The sequence below is a fragment of the Thermobia domestica genome, chromosome 1 (genome assembly GCF_964235325.1).
Source record: "Thermobia domestica chromosome 1, izTheDome1.hap1.1, whole genome shotgun sequence".
Classification (NCBI taxonomy): domain Eukaryota; kingdom Metazoa; phylum Arthropoda; class Insecta; order Zygentoma; family Lepismatidae; genus Thermobia; species Thermobia domestica.
The window spans coordinates 321761800-321781777 of record NC_137454.1 but is presented as its reverse complement, the minus strand read 5'-3'; the positions used below and the strand labels follow the sequence as shown (position 1 = coordinate 321781777).

At 34.9% G+C, this 19978-nt stretch overlaps 1 protein-coding gene across 7 annotated transcripts in view; it reads right to left on the bottom strand.

Annotated features, from left to right (window-relative positions):
* Positions 1 to 19978, bottom strand: part of Coprox (oxygen-dependent coproporphyrinogen-III oxidase) — a 45854-nt gene that overhangs the window by 8169 nt on the left and 17707 nt on the right. For all 7 annotated transcript variants that reach the window (XM_081728784.1, XM_081728774.1, XM_081728796.1 and 4 more), the window contains exons 4-8: positions 17651 to 17847; positions 15957 to 16098; positions 14292 to 14454; positions 13159 to 13278; positions 9099 to 9268 (exon numbers count right to left, since the gene is read on the bottom strand). In XM_081728784.1, the coding sequence (XP_081584910.1) occupies positions 9099 to 9268; positions 13159 to 13278; positions 14292 to 14454; positions 15957 to 16098; positions 17651 to 17847 (792 nt within the window). The remainder of the gene's footprint in view (positions 1 to 9098; positions 9269 to 13158; positions 13279 to 14291; positions 14455 to 15956; positions 16099 to 17650; positions 17848 to 19978) is intronic.

Here is a 19978-nt window from a genome sequence, read left to right as displayed (position 1 = left end):
TTCGTTTACCTATTGTTTCTGGATTTCTCTGTCGGTGTCGTCCTTTATTAACACCATGCACTATTCCTATTCCCAGCTTGTGACCCGCTTCAATGTCTTATTCAGTTTAGGCTTTTCTCCTTACCTTGACTACACATGTGATTGATTTAATTCTCACTTTCCGCGCACGACCGATGAAAATGTATTATTATTATTATTATTATTATTATTATTATTATTATTATTATTATTATTATTATTATTATTATACTATTGAACTTGCACGGCGAAATTACTGTATAATACGATATCATTTCAGTAATTTTATTCCATTGTATGTTATTTAATTTATTAATGGGCACTAAATTGTCTCCAGATCAACGAATAAATTAACTACGGCATGCACTTTGGTGGAAATATCATTACATGAACATGTTTGGAACGAACCAATAATCTTATTGCAATGATATTTCCACCAAAGTGCATGCCGTAGTTAATTTATTCGTTGATCTGGAGACAATTTAGTGCCCGTTAATAAACTAAATAACATACAATGGAGTAAAATTACAGAAATGATATCGTATTATACAGTAATTTCGCCGTGCAAGTTCAATAGTATATTATTATTATTATTATTATTATTATTATTATTATTATTATTATTATTATTATTATTATTATTATTATTATTATTATTAATAATAATAATAATAATAATAATAATAATAATAATAATAAAACATTTTCATCGGTCGTGCGCGGAAAGTGAGAATTAAATCAATCACATGTGAAGTCAATGTAAGAAGAAAAGCCTAAACTGAATAAGACATTGAAGCGGGTCACAAGCTGGGAATAAGAATAGTGCACGGTGTAAATAAAGGACGACACCGAAAGAGAAATCCAGAAACAGCAGGTAAAAGGAGAAAAAAGAGTAGACATTGTTGAAGTGGAAACATAAAATACAAACACGAATAGTGATGAGCACAAGTCGAGCCAAAATTCAATTCAACTCGAGTACAATTTGAGTCGAGTCAAAGGTAATTTTCTTGAATTGAGTTCCGAGCCAAGTCGCTGTTTTCGAGGTCTAGTTTCGAGTTGAGTTGAGTTTGATAATGGCTCTCTCGCTCGTTCAGCTCGTTTTAACTCGTTTTGAAATATTGGCCTGATCAGACTGGAAAGCAAAAGCCATGAAAAATGTAAGCAGTAATGTGGAATACTTTTAGTGTTGCTCACGACAGAGGTGCGTCTCATCTCGTAATTTTAGTGCATCTCGTGGGGCAATTTTAGTGTATCTCGTCTCGTCTAGATAACGAGAAGACAAGAGTTTATTATTATTATTATTATTATTATTACGAGACAGCCTCAAATATCGTAATCACCAATATAAGTATATACTGTAGTTCTTAAAATCAAGGCTGAGATCTGCACGGTCGAATTCTTGAGCCCAAGCAGAAGACCAACTAGGGTAGTGATATCAAGCGGCTCGGCTCGTATCAACTGAGCGAACAGCTCGAGTCGGCTCGGTTGGGATGAGTCGATGACCCGAGCCGGCTTAGTTGGAACAATTGAGCCGATGGCTCGAGCTTTCTCGGTTGGGATGGGTCACCTACTCGGCTCATGTGAACCGGTTCGAGCCAGCTAAGTTGAAACTAGTTCATCAGCACGTTTCGACTCAGCTCAACTAAGCCGATGGCTCAAATCGGCTCGGTGTGGTGAGCTGTTGGCTCGGCTCACTTCTCGATTCGGTTCGATATTGAATGAGCTGTAAGCCGAGCCGCTCGAGCCGTTGAGAGGCCCAAACCCGGTCCCAGCTGTTTTGAATATGTTTGGATGAAGCCTATAACTTTTAACAATTTTTTGCTCGAGCCCGCCCGAATACTTGCCCCTTCGGAACTCAAACCCAGAACCTGACTGATGTCCTTGCCTTCTGAAGACTTCCAGACGACCGAGATCGACAGTCAATTAGCTTTTACTATTCAGATACAAACCGTATATCTTTTAAAGATTATACATGGAGTTGATATAATAATAATAATAATAATAATAATAATAATAATAATAATAATAATAATAATAATAATAATAATAATAATAATAATAATAATAATAGTTTTAAACTTGCCCTGAAATTTGGCAAAACTTACTTAAAAGTAGAGATTTCGGGGAAAGGGTTCCGTACCTTCAAGACACACCTCTGCAACTACCAACATTTTAAACTAGAACCTTTTATTGAAGTTTCATGTAGAAAGTATGTTTTGAGGAAAATAACTGTAATAAATATAACTGAATATCACGCGACAGTAAGGCATATAATAAACTAACTTTTAGAATATGCAGAGGTAAATATAAAAGCTTTGCTACAAAAATACCTACACAGAGCATAATTCAATGAGCTCTGAAATACAATGTAACGAAATAGCCTATGAGATTCAGTCTACAGAGCAATTGTTACTTAAAGAATGGACATACACTATTTCGAGAATCGAGACAAGACGGGAAATGTTTACGATACTTTTCGTCTCGTCTCGATTCTCATCTCCAAAGAGAGACGAAAATTTTGATTTAGCCCTGACCCGTCTCGAATGTAAAATGTTAATTCTCATGTTATTTTATTTGTTTTAGAAACAAGATGAGAAACTCCTCTTCTCGCGAGCAACATTAAACCAAACCGAAATATTCTTTCCAAATGTCACGTTTCTGCTTGTAATGGTATGACCTGAGCGATAATTTAGCTTCTAGTTTTTAATCTTCTACGAGATAATAATAATTATTATTATTACTATTATTATTCCTGAAGATTTGATAGTTCAAGTATTGAAACATACGAGTATTCAAATATCTGAATATAATAAAACGTATGTTATCGCTGATCAATCGCCATCAAAAATTCTAAAGTAAGAAAAAAAATTGCAACGTGCATTCGCAGAAGCACCTTGACCACTGAACCGCGATAGCTACGCGGTAAACGATCCGTCTTTAGTCTGGTTACGTTAGGTTTCTTTGTCTCCGCTTGCAAACTTGTATGTTATATTTTTCGATTCAAAATGTCTTTCGTATTTCTTTTATGAAGTCGGCAAAGTTTATATTAATAACTTGAGTTTTTCTTAAACCACTGGTTCACAAGTTCGTTCTTTCCCCACACGAAACTACAAATATGACAGATTGAATTCTCATACTCCCCATTTCTTTCAAAGCAGTCGCCACTACCTGGTCAAAGACTTATTTCCGCCACGATTCATATTAACCAAAGTAATTCATTTTTCGGAAGCGGAACTTTCACTTTCCGGATTTCGCAAAATTATGGAATTCAGTTATACTCCGGAATTCAGAAGAATTTCGGAACTCGGAAAGAATCCGGAATTTAGAAAATTCCGGAATTTAGAAAAACTCCGACTTTCGAAAAAATCCGGATTTTCCGAATTCTGGAATGTTAACGAAATCAGAAATTTCTAAATTCCGGATTTTTCCGAATTCCGAAATTATTACAAAATTGGAATTTTCCGAATTCCGGAATTTATCCGGCTTTACTTTCGGGAGTCCGAAAACTAACAATTCCGGAACGGGCTATCCCTAGTTTATACACAACCTTTCAGAACACTAAGCTAGTAGCTGTCTACAAACAAACAAGTAATGCAAAGCATGTTGTATACTGCAATACGTCATGTATTAAAATCCGACACCATGACCCTTTTATTACATTATGTGAAGAGCATGTAGTTCTAAATACCTCATGTATTACATATAATGTAGGTTTTACTCTTCCAGCAAAGAAGAAACATGTGATCATAGTATACAACCCACAGAAGTGATAGCTGGCAATACAGTGGTCGTAATCCCTAACGACACAGGAAGTGAGCGTTGCCATCGCCGCTGGTCTAGAGGCTAGCACGTGAGCCTTGGGTGTATGGAGTCTCGGGTTCGATTCTCGGCGGGAGAGCATCTATCATTTTTAACTGCTCTCGATGTTTCTGTGTTCGTGTCCCTGTCGTTATAAGTTATTAGAAAAAGCAAGTTAAACGAGTGAAGCAAGTAAAATTAGCAATAAGTAAGTTACTGAAACGCGTTCGGTGAGTCAGTTAAAAAAATAGTGGACAAAGCACTGGCTTTTCGCGCCGTCCATGCGAGTTCGAATCAATCTCGGCTTGATATTTTATCCATTTGAGAGAAAGTATTGTTTCTTTTCGCTACAGGATGGATTTTCTCTTTGGTTTCATGTCAAACATGCTCACGTAATGAAAAGACGCTGTAGATAATAATAATAATAATAATAATAATAATAACATAATAATAATAATAATAATAATAATAATAATAATAATAATAATAATAATAATAATAATAATAATAATAATAATATGAAATATTAGTAGCTAACTCGTGTGTGTATTTCGACAATATAATTTTATATTATTATGTGGAAATAAGTAAGGCTGGCTGGCGCCCGCCTCCCTAATTTTTTCGATGCGCCTTATGGGTCCACGGTGTCCAACGTTCGTCCTATCCCAGTATCACCTCCTGTTTTCTCGATATAAGCTATCGACATTTTGCCTAAAGAGGGCTCTGCCGTGGCCCCATGACTACCCACGACAATGACTCTTCGTTCATTTTGCATTGAAATCGCTTACTTTTCTGAGTACTATGAGTGCATACTATCCAACGTTGGTCCCATCGCTCTACAGTTTCCCGTTCTCTCGATATAAATTGCTAATATTTTGTTTGTAAGGGAGATATGGCGTTACAATCATTACGTTTGAAGAAAAACTGAGGAAGATATTGCCTTGCCACAAACAACACATATTATTATTATTATTATTATTATTATTATTATTATTATTATTATTATTATTATTATTATTATTATTATTATTATTATTATTATTATTATTATTATTATTATTATTATTATTATTATTATTATTATTATTATTATTATTGTTTTACTTACCACTAATGTTGCCTACCTTTATTTGCAATGCAATGTGTTACTAAAAAGCAAATCAAATAACACTCCTCGCCATTCAGGCTCCCGAACTCGAAATACATGAGTTCTCTGTGTTAGAGGAATGCACGTTTATTATATTATTCTTTCAAATAACACGTTACACAAGTTACTTCACTTTCAATGTGTAATTTCATATCATCAGTAACAATCATCTTGTTCCAATAGGAAGATAACCCCCTCCTGCAAAAAAAAAAAAAAAAAAAAAAAAACTGACCGTAGCGAAAGGGCGTGAACCTTCTTTAGGCGATTAATCGGGTCCAATATTTCAATAAGTTTCTGCACACAAATATTTCAGTAAAAGAGGAAAATTTATTCAAACTTTCTGAATACCTATTTATGGGCGAAATTTGGTTCCCTTGAAACTTTTTAAGAGTTTGAAGGGCCACCATTTTGAACATTTTCATCTGATTATTCTGGTTAACGAACTCATCAAGATATTTCAACAATTCATGTTTGTGCCAAGTTTCGTCTCAATCCGCTGAAAATTAGGGTGGTTATGGCATTCACAAATAGCGTTATATATATACAAATAGATAGATAAATAGATACACAGAGGGAGAGAGAAAAAGTGTTTTTCTCCCTTCTCGCACCTGTGGTGCGTCAGGGCTAAACCGGGCCCCTTTGCAAAACGTATTGACGAGCCTAACCTAAACACAGCCTCTTACTTGCTAACGTAGAAACGTGGTCGGGAGGTGTAAGGCATGTAGAAATTGTATTTTTAATAACCATGAGTATGGTCGACTTCCATGTTTTTCCTTTTACTTTTTGCAGCTACATCGGAACGTTCAATTTTTATTCTTTACTAATTGCAAATGGCGTTTACATTCAAAATATGAGGAATTTTGGTGGCATTTGTTCGGATATTCTTCTCTTTCGAAATGAAGACAAGAACAAAAGCAATACGCAAAGACAAAAAGTATTATCAGTACTAAACATTACCAATAATAATTGCTACGAAAAACTAAATACGACCTCTTTTACCATCTCTCATGAGTTGTATGTATTATTAACAAAAATTTTTAAAAATGTCCTTGCCGAGGATTCGAACTTGCGCCCTTTGCATTTGCAAGCCAGCACCTTAACCACTATACCAAGATCATGGCATGGTGACCGTTTAGTTGTTGGCGTATTTGTTGTATTTGTGTTTTATGTTTCCACTTCGACAATTTTTACTCTTTTTTTGTAAGTTTAACAGCTGTTTCTGGCTTTGTCTTTCGGTGTCGTCCTTTATTTACACAATGCACTATTCGTATTCACAGCTTGTGCCCCTTTGCAATGTCTTATTCAGATTAAGCTTTTCTTTTTGCCCCTCAGTAAACATTTGATTGATTTAATTCTCATACTCTCCACGGATGGAGCGCAGGAATGCCAGACTCGAAAAATAGGTGTACATTTACTTTCCTGACAGATCATACTTGTTTATATAGAATTGTCGATATATAACAAACCAGGTCATCGTATTTTACGGATGTGTACCACGTTGTTGTAAAGCAATTAATAAGTGTTTCGAAATATAATGTATTTAATTGATTGAATCTAATGTGTAATCTTTTAAATAATCTTCGTAGTAAGCAATAAGTAGTTTTAGATGGAGATTTTAACAATTTGCACTGTGTGGCAATACGTTATACTTATAGCTTTGGGCAAAATTTACTGCAACGCTTCTGCTCAAAATGCTCAATTAGTTCGCGACAAATGAAAATCCTAGGAGAGTTTCTACACTTGCCCGAGTGCAGGTTTATTCACCTACTGACACACACTGTGGCCAAAACCACGCATACGCATGACTCACGCCTTTCATTAACAGGTCTTCAGGTAAAATAAGTTGGATATGTTTTCTGTATACCACACAGGAACTTGCTGAAAGTCTGAAAGATATTGAAGTATTTCCCTTTGTTTCAGTCCAATCCAGATGCAAGATACTACCAACCTTGGTATAATAAGTTATATGTAAACTACGATCCTAACTAAAGGCAGATAATCAGTGCATACTATATGTATCTTTTCCACTATCATTTCTGTTGAATTTTGTATCACTAGATTTTTTGATATCTTCTTTTATCTTTTACTGCAGTATTGGGAAATTAAAGAAACTAATTAGAAAATGACACTGGAAAACTAACCCAGAAACATAGTAAACGGTAAGAAACAGAACTAGAAGGTTTCCCGAACAAAATCTCTGTCTGACTGCCACGTAAAAACACAGCAAGTGTTCCCTTCACCTTTTGTATAATATAAAAGAAGCGAAATGTGGCCTTTTGGCATAGTTTGAAAAATTAATAATAATTTTAAATACAATTAAAAATTTGAAAATATCATCGATTAAATTAAAAGCTAATGTCAGTTTAAAAAAAAAAAAAAAAATTAAGATTAAACTGATTTAAATGACAATTTCTACTACTGTGCAATGAAAATCATTTTTATTTATGAATATAAATGTAAAATTTAATAGATTCAATTTGGGACACGGAAAAATTAATAAACAATAAAATTAACGATTAATGTTTTAATCATTACGAATTTTTGGACGGTTATCAATTAAAATTAACTTCTAAAAAATTTAACTGATGAAATTAAAAATTAAAATATTTAACGGATTAATTATATAACTCTACGTTTTAGTACGTAAGTTCTCCTGTAATGTGTTGGGATCTCTATAGTTAAACGAGGGGAAGCCAGTCGAACATATGGACACTAAACAGCGTTATACGGATTGTATGTTTTACAAGTCTGAACAAGAAACAGAAACAAAACGAAAAGAATGGCAGGATTTCGGTAGAAATGTAGTAAATAGTGGAAGAATGGCGAAGAATTCCTCCAGGGTGCACAACGTACGAGACATAGGGAACGAGGAAGCGGCTATTGAGATTAATAACGAGCAAACATGTAAGGCAGTAGTAGACATACTCAATTGCAATGGGAAAAGCGTTCCAATTGCAGTGCAGAAACCATGTATCAAAACCCAACCAGCTTAGGAAGCGGTACAAAGTGAGACGTTGCTCAGCAAGCGACACGAACAAAGGCCTATGTTTTTTCTTTTCTCCTCACGGGAAGGATAAATTTGTGGACAAAATGCTGGCCTTCAATGAAATGTGCGTTCTTCATAATGTTTCATCATCATTGATTGGCATTACCCAAATAACCAAAACCACTACTGCATCAATAGTATTTGATGAACTGTTTCAAACATAGTGCACAGCAAACTGCACCAACCCGGCCAAATGAACAATGCAAATGAATGGAAAAGTTGAAAATGAAAAACTGAAAACTGTGAAGCCTGTGAATGTGAATCGCAATTAGTGATACCGTTATCTAGGCTGAATAAAAGAAGCCAATGAATCCACCATATTTCCCGACGATTGTTCATTCGTTACACAATTATACGCGGGAACAATGGTTCTCAACCTTCGATACAGTAAAGTTTTTCGAGTATAAAGGAATAATCGATATCAAATTATGCTAATTTTCTAGAGGACTGGAGACATTTAAAAGTAAAAGGTCTTCTTAGAGATATAGGGAATATATCTTCATCATATAACACAGGTAGGATGGTCTAATTGGGACGACCATTTGATAAATGAGAAGACAGAAAATGGGTTTCAGTAATCATTATTAAATTTGCCATGTTTAACTCGAAAAATTATAACAAAAAGAAAGAAAAGAAGAGAAACAAATTAAGTTAAATGAAAAAAAAAAAAAAAAAATCAGGCTATTGTATTTATCACGCACACCATTATAAAAGTTTGCTTTCTTAAACTAGTTTCGATACCCTGAGATTCAGTGAATAAAATTGAAATATCAAAAAGTTTTCTCCCAGAATTTAGGACATCATCTAAAATTATTTCCAATATACTAATTTTAAACGTAAACACATTACTAGGAATGTTTATTACATAAATATAAAACACTAAATATACAATATTGTTGATACAGTAAAAACATTTCTTCCCAGTACTTAAAAAAAGAAAAAAAAAAAAAACCTTAAAGGTATGTGTTGAAGATTTTCTTTTTTCTTCCATGCTGATTTCATTTCGAAAGGGAGTCATTTTGAAATAATTCCTTTCTCTGAAAACCAATTCATTCATTTAAAATGCAGAAAGAAAATAATTTTACTCACCGCGTTTAGAGGTAGAGACATCAAAATACTTTCATAACGAGCTCCAGGTGTGTAGAGACCAAACTTGGTTCCTCTGTCGTATATCAGGTTGAACTCTACATAGCGGCCTCTCCTCAATAGTTGCCACTGTCTCTCAAAGTAACCATACGCATCATCTTTATGTTTCTTTACTTAAAAGAAAGAAAAAAAAAAAACGCTTCAGTAAGTAAATATTTAATAGTTAGTACTTATTTTCTTGAATTACGAAAATATTGAATTATTTGCTTTCAAATGTAGTTCTCAAAAGTTTTAGTCTGAACGAATGAACCCAATATTAGGTTGGTACGAACGAAATGCCCGCCCAAGATGGGTCATTTAAAAAAAACTACCTAGTCATTCAAAAGAGTCGCCGTCTGCAAGTACTCACTTTGTCCATGCCAGCCAACGATTTCATTACGTAGCGAAAGAAATCTGAAGTCCATGATGCGAAGATGACCTCAGCTACATGTGGGCCGTCCAATCATGAGCTAAAGTCTTCCCTCACAAAAAATGAACAAGATGCGGAAGAGAAAAAAAATGAAATATTTGATTTTTACGTCCCACGGTTATGCCGGTTAGGCTAAAGGAGACGGTGATGATGAGTAATGAATGAAATGGTGGAATGAAGCAAGTGGGAGGAAACGGCAGAACCCCGAGGAAACCCACGCACACGGTTTGTCCACCACAAAGTTCACTTGGCAGAGGCTGGGATCGAATCCGGGAGCACAAGCACCAGAGGTGAACGCTCTACCACTGAGCCACCGCGGCTCCTGCCGGAAGAGAGTAGGAGAGTTGTTTGAGAATACGGAGTGAGAAAGAGTTTCACACTACAATTAATGGAGAGCCTGCACAGTCCTCTGTGAGACCTGTAGTTGTGTAACGTAAGGACATCATGTCTGTTGATCATTGCTGGACGCTTGCAGTGCATTTAGGGAGTTCAACACTGTAACTATTTTTATTGATTTCACCTCATCTGAGAAAGACACGATGGATCACTCCCACCACAGACCACTATACGAGCAACATCTTCTGTGAGTGAAGAAATGGTTTTCAAAATCGTTCCGGACGCTGATCAAGATCCAACCATTCTCCTGACTGTATAATAAATCCATTTCTATCTGAAGTGACAATCCGATGGAGGAAATTTTCTCGAATAGTCCTTACATTCAGAGAAATGCATACCTTCAAACAGTGCCTCTTGTTAGCCAGTGTCAACAACTCGTGTGGCACCCATGAGTTCAATTTTCTCACCTTACCGACTGCGCGGAGCAGTCGAACTACAGTGCTATGCCTACCTCGTCTCCAACGGCATGAACGTTTTTCGACACACATTTTCCATGTTGTTTCTTAGGAGCTTGTTGGTCGTGGCCATGGGGCTCATTTTGCAATACTTTCATCAGAACGAAATTTAACAAAGCATGGCGATCAGTGCGTTCAGTATTCACCATTTTTTTTTTTTTTTTTTTTTTTAACTCGCTGTGGAGAATTTATTTTGAATTCGTAGAGAGAAACCACTCGCAGATGTGTATCCATCGTGTAGTTTCATATGACTTTGTTAAACAACACACTGTCTCTTGAGTACCTGAGTACTCCAGCCTGTTTGGAGGATTTGTACTGAGTTTGTAACGTTAGATGCGTGAACTTAGTCCATCCACGTATGGTGTTGCTAAGATAAGTTTCTAACCAGATGTTAAAGTGAACATTTCATTTTCATCAATCTATATATATATATAGTATAATTTGAAGCTCAGCAACAAATTCTAAATCCAAAATAGAATATAATTATGGTATAACACAAAAAATTACATTTAATACATAATATTATGAATCTATATAATTATCCTTCATTGGTAACACTTTGAGATACAGAAGATTTTTTAAACAGACCTCGTATTACTGCAAATAAGTAGGTAAAAATGATGAAAGAAATCAGTTAAAAATTATTCACCATCTGATGATGAAACATAATTACAACTTTAACACGCTCATATACAAATTATTATGAAGAAAGAAATAAAATTCTTTCTTAATACATTTTACAATTTCAGAATTTAATAATATCTTATATATCTTTATGTTTTTTTTTTAATTTTTTTATTTTTATTGGCAAGTATTTAAGACGGAATTAATATTCTTGAACTACATTTTAAATAAATTACCTCTGAAACTGTGAAAGCAAGCATGCGAATCCACAGACAAATATGTCAAATGTTGCATTTGCAATTCAAATGAATAATATTAAAACACCAATAAAAAGAGAATAGTCAATTGTCAAATCATGTAGGGTAGGTTCAAGACGAGGAACATTCACGGGAGATTCAGTGAATTCGAACCCCGCTAGACTTGTGGAACTTCTGCAATAGTTTGAAGCTTCCTCCTGGATATATAGTTACCAAATGCGTGTTCAGCATCGGATACCATGATTCCCGATAGGAGCATGTGTGATTCAGATTCTAAACAGTAGATCTATGTCTTGGTGATCAAAATGAATGGTCAAATGAAATACTCATTTGCCTTCGAAATCAATGCATACTTGAAATTTAATGCATCATTAAAATATTATCGTTTTCCTATATTATAAATGTACGAAAAATGCAGTAAAATGAACTTACTTTTTATAGTATCCATTTCGAATTATTCTGTTAGTAAGTACAGGATGATTTTTTTTTTTTTAAGTTATGGATTTCATTTGGGTCTAGAATTTCTAAATGAAGGCCGATTTTCATGCGGTTTGTGGCAACTGATCAAGGAAGGGTGGGATTTTTATGGAACTATGTTTACTGATTTAAATTTATCCCGCATAATATCGGTCACGTCTCAAGAAAAACAGCAAATATTCGCCAGTGTACCTTACAATTGGAATGAGGTGCAGTGCGGTGCAGAGGTTTGAATTTTTTCCGTTAGATGACAACCTAGCCAAGGTCAACAAGAAAGAGGAAACTGGGCCGTTGTATTGGGAAGTGTGTCAGAACCAATGAGAACGGTGTACTCTATGGAGCAACATGTATTTATTGTTAAAAGTAGTTGGAGAACGGAATCTGTTGTTGCTACACGAAGGGCATTTAGACACAAATTTGCCTCACGTTCTGCCCCAGACAGGAACACAAACTGTCGCTAGTGAATAAATGGAAGAAACAGGATCGCTTGTGAGTGAGACAGGGAAGCATCGGACCCCGCAGGCGGATGTTATGGAAAATGTCAGTTATTGACTCCTTAGGTCGCCCAAGAAATTTATTCGTCGTTTGTCGCAAGAAACTGGTTATATCTATTCAATATGTCAAAAGCGAGCGAAAAACTGCAAAACTAAGGCCATATAAAATTGTATTCTGCAATTCTGCTTCGAAAGTCCAAAACGTCATTTCAATTATAAGGTACACTGGTGAATATTTGCTGATTTCTTGAGACGTAGACAATATTACCTGGGATGAATTTAACCCAGTAAACATAGTTCCATAAATGTCCCACTCTTCCTTGATCATTTGCTACAAACCGCATGAAAATCGGACTTCAGTTATAAATTCTAGACAAAAATGAAATCCATGTGTTAAAAAAAAATCACCTCGTATTTCTATCATTGTGTATGTAACCGAATGATTTTTATAGAATCGATCAAGAAATTCCAATTGAAGAAATAGCTTAAACAGTGTTGGCAGCATCAATTATTCTTTACTTGTTGAATAGCTTGAAATTCTTGTGATGAGTGAAAGCATTTAAAATTAAGTTCAATCATTCTGCATTAAGATACAGACTGGACTTATGATTATGTAATGGCAATTGGTTGTTATTTCTCCTGTAATATTTGTACCTCATATAAGAACTAAAAGAATGTCTTCAAAGTGAAAAATCATTAGAGACCCCAAAGCCGAGGGAGGCGGAAGTCAAAGCAGGTTTTGCTGTCAGTAGTTATCTCTATCGTTCTAACGTTTACTTATACACTTTCAATGCTTCGATCACCGTCTGAAGTTCTGCCCAAAGAGTCGTAGTTAAAATTAAGAAAGAAAAGCATCAGAACACAAACACAAAAACAATCAATATAACTAACCTAAAGGGAGGTACGATGGAATGACTGCTTCTGCACATGAAACGATAAACTGGAAGACATCTTGTCTTGACGGTGTGTCTAGATCATCGAAGAATATTCCACCAACGCCTCTTCTTTCGCCTGAAAATCAAGATGATATTCGTGAAATATACATATGTAGTAATTTTTTTAAAATACACTAATGTATTATCAATAAATTAATACAGATAGAGTACTATATATATTTTTTTTCCTAGCACAAGAAACAGCTATTTGAAGGCTAACAATGTAATGCAATCTTTACTACTATTTGTTACATATTACATCTTCCACATTATAAAATACAGGTTTTTCTTTAATAAACTGTACTTAATCCAAAGAGGCCCAGACAAAGCAAAGCAAACACAGGAACATGGAAACAGTTGGTGCATTCATTCACAGCATGTACGAACATTTCTGTACTTTGTATAATTTTTTCTTCTTCTTCATTCTAAGACATAAATATGCATATGTTTTCTAGATCCCAAAAAATTTTTTAGCCAATCTCTCTTGGCTTTGAGCTTAATCTCCGACAAACAAGCCATATGTTGTCAATTTCGGTGTCTTATTGTACTTAATAAACTATAAATATGACACACTACTTAAATTTCAGAACCACAACTCTATAATTGTCGCTGTCATGTGCAGGGTGTCGCCATAGATGCAAGAAACCAAAGCAGCAAATTTCTACTTCTGCGGTAGATTCTTCGTACTAGAGCAACGTGTGGTAAAAATTGAAATAAAACGTAAAAACCGTGTATAAAGAGGATTTAGAATTATTTCACGACTCAAATCCGGTCAGACTCGAATTTAGTCATTCATATTATACGTATATGAACAATTATTTGCAGTTTTTATTTTTACTATGCGATCTTGAGAAATCTAAGTCCCTAATGTCAAATGAAAGTGAATGATCATGAATAATGGGTGGGATAATATAGCTGTACACTAAGAAAATATACCAAGATCATCATGGTACTTTGCCCATCATTGAGCTCGTATGGTTTGAGATCACCATATTGTGCACCTGATATATGTGTTTTATTACTGGGTCACCATGATACCTCGATAAAACAAATGGTAACATAACGTAAAGGGAAAGTTATACTGTTTACCTCTATGAGGAATGTTAAAATAATCATCACACCATTTCTTGAACTTTTTATAGTAACTGGGGTTGTGTTTATCACATGCTGTTTTTAAAGTCCTATGGAAATGTTTGACGTCGTTTTCATTAAGGTAATACGGTGTTAGATCCGTGCCACCTCCGAACCACCACTGGAATGAAAGAAAATTATGTAAATGATCAAGTGTGTATTATTCGAAAATTCGTATTAATTTATTTACAGAAGGTAATTAACACATTTTTAACACTAAGTGATAATATGGATCTCTCTCATTTATTGCGTCTCTTAGGAGTTTTCCTAAGTAATTTCGATCACTTTAATTTTTCTCAACAGGTGATAGATAAATATGATTCATTTTATGAAAATATCATTAGTAAATTTATAATTACATGAATACTGAAGCATATTTAAAAGAACGTCTCATGAATGAAAGTTACAATTTTCTATGCATAAAGACTTAAAAATTACTTTATGTTAAAATAAACCTTTTAATGGCTTCCAAGATTAAATGCGGAACTTCACAATACATATTATCACTGAATATAATATTAACAACAATATTAACAGTTTAAATTACGCTGGGTGATACACATCGCATGACGGGAAAATACGAGCAGGTGTATGAAGTTTGTAACAGACTAAAAAACTGGTGAGAAGATATGAAGATGGGTCCACTAGAACCCACAACTATCCCGATTCCATTGACTTGGGACAGATTAAAATCCAATGTTGCAAAATATAACACATCTTTGTTCGCCGATGAATTCTCGGGCATCTTCAGACATATAATTAGTTACTCACATGTTCCAAATTACACATTATAAATAATTAAGAAATGCTGCACTTTATTACATAGAGAGACTTATTGGAAACAATTCTTCCATTCGTAGAAACATTATATATAGCGCTCGAGATCACACCTTTTCAAAAATAAAACAGTAAAGAATTATTACTATTATTATTATTATTAACTTTTTACGTCCTGTGATGAGTGAACCCCGGTATCAAAACTGGAGATTTGCGAAAGACATTCCACGAAGAACAAGTTTTCGGCAATTATGCTGGCCAACTTGAAGGTATTCGAACAAGAGTCATAATTCTTTAATGTGAAACTGTGCATTCACATATGCTAGATTACAATAGTCATGACTGTATCAACAGGTACATTCGCATAAAACCATCAACTTTACGTTTTCCCATTCCCTATAGTTAACACTTTATCCTCAAACTGTTTACCTTAACGTGTCCAGAGATCAATTCTCACCCAGCCTTTTAGAATGGAAGATATGTGGTACAGCACTAATAAGATCTCACACTGCTATGTATATAAGCCAATTTAATAGTATTAATCTTCATGACGACTGATCTGCTCATGCCCTCAGTAAATATTATATACTCTTTTCTGCATTTATTGTCTTCTGTGTTTCAACTTTTCTTTTTTCCCCCCACAAAAACATGCTTCCTTTTAAGCCAGGTTCCTCTTTACACGGTTCAGTTCAATAAACTGATCATATTACATTAAAATCTTCGAATCGTCTTTCATTAACCTTTCCCAGCACTTTACATTACAATTACAAAAATATAAGCATTGACTCAGGAGAGAAACAGCTTCATTAGAAAAGAAAGAAAAAGCCTTTCAGAAAAAAAAAATACCTGAGTAGTACCATCTCCGTCCTGCACTTCAAAATATCTGTAGTTAAAGTGAATAGTAGGCACCATTGGGTTACGTGGATGTATTACAGAACTAACACCTGCAGCAAAAAACGGTAATTCACCATCCTTCAATTTCTTGCCCCTGAAAATAATAAATCCTCTTTAAACATACATTAAGAAAAAATCCATGTTCATGCTCATCAGTCATTAAATAATATACTTCCCCATCACAACTGAAATTCCGTAAGTATGTTGCAGGAAGACATTCGACAATTACAATTCATATATAAATGCACTGGTTGGAAGACGAAATAGAAAATGGTTTATGCTGCATCGGTGTATACTTCACTGCTTTGATTTCATTTACATACATATTGTCACATGGGAACACATATTTTTATGAATCAATATCATGAAGTAAAGTGGATTTTTTCTGGAATTACACTTCTGGGTCTAAGTCGAATGGTCAACGCCGCACATTTTGTGATCATTCATCAGACACAAAGATACATGATTCATCACTGAAACACACTATTTTCCAATCGTCAGCAGTGCAATATTCTAGGACTCATGCCCATTCAAGGCGCTTCTTTGCCATGATTGGAGTAGACTCTAACTTTTGTTTTCTTTCTTGACCATGTGCTTTTATTCCCTCGGCACAAAGAATCCTTCGAACACTTTCAGGCCAAATGTCTGCGCCATACTCAGCCATTTTTATGCTTAAGTCTATTACAAGTTGCACTTCTGTTTCCCAGAACCAATCTTTTTAGTTTTCTGATACATCTTAGCAATAGCTTTGGTTTTCGCCCATACTTCTCAACCCTATTTTGGCACTTGTTCATTTCAACAGAGATTCTACTCACAGATTTTTGTTCTATTCCAACTCTACTAGCAATGTATTGCCGTGTATATCTTATTTCCACCAGAAGTATTTTGTTAACTTTCATTTTACGCGGAGAAATGTCTTTTGTTTTTCCCATTATGCTGCAATTACAGGACTACATAAAATAAAAGATTGATTCACGAAACATAACAATCATTTTAAACTGGCCCATTCGACCTGTTGAACGCTTTGAATGTCGTTAACTTCTTACGACAGCAACCACAACAGTTCAGACTGTAACTTGTTGATAGGAACCACAACAGCTATCTACAACTGAAACACCACTTTCAGAATCCCCCTTCCCCCTCATTAATACCATCTGCTGTTCAACGGTGATATCAGCACTTCAACTGTACAGTAAGTGCTGTGTATTGGTAGTTTAATCATTAAATTAAATGTACTAGAACTTTGAAATTAGAACTTCTACATCAATTTTGCGTTTTTCGAGCGTGAGTCTAATAATTTGAACACGTCTGTATATTGGTTTATCCTAGTTTCGAAATTTGGTACACGATCATTTAGTTTCTTTTCACACTTCGAGTTCAAAACGTGTTAGCATGCATTTTCTTTTCTCTTTCCGATTCATTACATTGCATGTTGGGTGGCCACAGATAAGTTAATTTACATTAAATTCTGCAGTCTCTAATTAATCGAAAAACGCACGAAAAAGGATTTTCAAAATTCGATCTTTGATCCCACGAACATTTTCAAAAAAAGTACAAGTACTACCCATGTGAAAAAATCTTGCTTCCTGTAACTTACGTTTTTCTATTATCTTTTAAGTATTTGATTTTAATAAATAAATAAATACCTGGCTCTCATTTGACTAACTGCTGCCGGTGGAAGTTTCCCCGTCACAACCGATATGTTAACACCTGCCTTTTCAAATACAAGACCATCTTGTAAAATGCAGGTAATACCTCCTCCACCTTCCTTTCTCTCCCATCTGTCTACTTTAAACTTTACGTCTGGATCTTCTTCCGCCTCCAACGCACGACAAACTTCAGCCTTAAAATAACAACAATATTAAGTAAGTAAGGAAACATGAAATTATTCTAACAAGAGGATTCGGGATAGATTAAGAGAATAAAAGGATAGCGAGCCTGAAGAGGAAAAAAAGAAAAACTGTAAAATAATCTCTAATCCTAAATAGAAGCAACATTTGACACCTTGGGTACTTTCGAAGCGCTCATCTTTTGCTTTCACACACCCTACAGACTACAATCTTGGAAACATCCACCCCAACTGATACGAACATGAGCAGAACCAGAAGTGTTGATACCAGGCTTGAGATTTTTAGGGGCAGATTTCATAGGAAAAAAGGAAGATATATATAATACATAATAGACATGGAAATAAGAAGGAAAAGATAAAGTAGTTATAGTAGTTAACAACAATAAGCAGCTCTAGATTGCTCCACGTACATGTGTGCCTATTTTGAGGCAAAATGTCTTTCTTCTCGACAGAAATTTTCGAAAAACTGAGTTTTTAAGCTGACGTCATAAACTGCTATTTATTGGTCAACTCATATATTGTAAACACAACATATCGAGTTGTTTTGATATTTTAGCACGTATCATGTCTAAAACTACGAAATTCTCGTGGCATTGGATTTTTGGAAACGTTTTGGGAAAATAAAGTGTTTTAATCATTTTTGTTTCTACACAACGCCATTCTTGCTCTTTTCAGCTGTGCCCTTATTTATGTGGCGTTTTTCATTTTCCCAGAAAAAATATACCGTAGAATCACACTTTCTTCGTGTGCAATCGGCACTCATGGACAGTTGTTTCATTCCCGAGTTGTAACACTTCAAATTTCCTGGGACAACACTTTATGCAATTAATTAAATTAGAACTTTCAGGTATATTCCTGTTGAAAAACTTACGTGTCTACTATTCATTCCACTAACAAAATTGATTTTTCATATTTTACGGAATATTGATAAAGGGAATTCCAAAAATGATAGATAGTACAAGCAATGGGTAGACAATACAGTCTATAAAACAAGGAAACCCACAAGCAATGATTTATCATCTCCACATTCGTTACTTCTACAGAGGTGAAGTTTATCAAAAATGCAGTTCTTCGAGCAACTTAAGTTTTAAAGGAAATACGCATTGATGATGGTGAAAATTTATCGCTGGAACATACGCGAGTGGCTTATTACTCAGACGCTTCAGTTGAGGCTGAAGTTTTGTTATTATTAGTTGAAGTTAGGGTTAGCAAAGATTCTACCGTTCAACTCGATTGACATTTGTGTGTCTGCCTGCCTGTTCCACGACAAAACTCGTAAAACTTATTCGATTCTGATTATTCTTGGTATGTGCCTTGTTTCCACTTGTAGAAATAACCCTATTGTTTGGGATTGCAATCCATCAAGAATAAAAGGGTAAAATCCCCCATGTTGCAAGTTTGCACTGTTAAGATTAATAACTTGGTTAAGGTTTGTACCATTAAAAAAAAAAAGATGTTACGATTGATCTCTAAGTAATTGATTCTGTGAATTATTTATGAGTAATTATTTCTAAGTAATTATTTGTGAATCTTTCCACAGATGAAATATTATCGCACAGGTTTGTATTTACAGATATACACTGGTATGCGAAACTTAAGAACGAAAGTGACTTTTGCATACTGTGTCACTTCTAAGTGGAACAGAGTGATGATACTTGAACCATATATAGAAAGTAGGAAAGTAGTACTACAGCATGATACAGGAAAGAAACATGTGATTAAAACAACAAAAATAGCAATTTTTTTTTTTTTTTTTTTTTTTTTTACGGAACAAGAACTTGCACTGAAAGAACTGCGATTCATGATGCCCCCCGCCTCTGACATTACAGGTTTGAAATGGTCCTTAGAAGGGTGTGTGATTAATACGGACAGCAATGGAACGTGTTCACATGCTGCAAACAAAGTTGGGAATGAGTTCTTGTAGTATGTCTTGTTCTCCACCAGTGCTGTTGACAAATACTAAATGATCCTTGGTGCATCTGGATGTGCTGCAAGATGTCTAATCATAGTATCCCTAACGTGCTCGGTGGAAGACGGGGGAAGGAGCAGGCCAGTACATTCGCCGAATATCCTCTAGTTCCAAGAGATCCACCACCTGCGCTGTTCGATGTGGTCACGCATTATC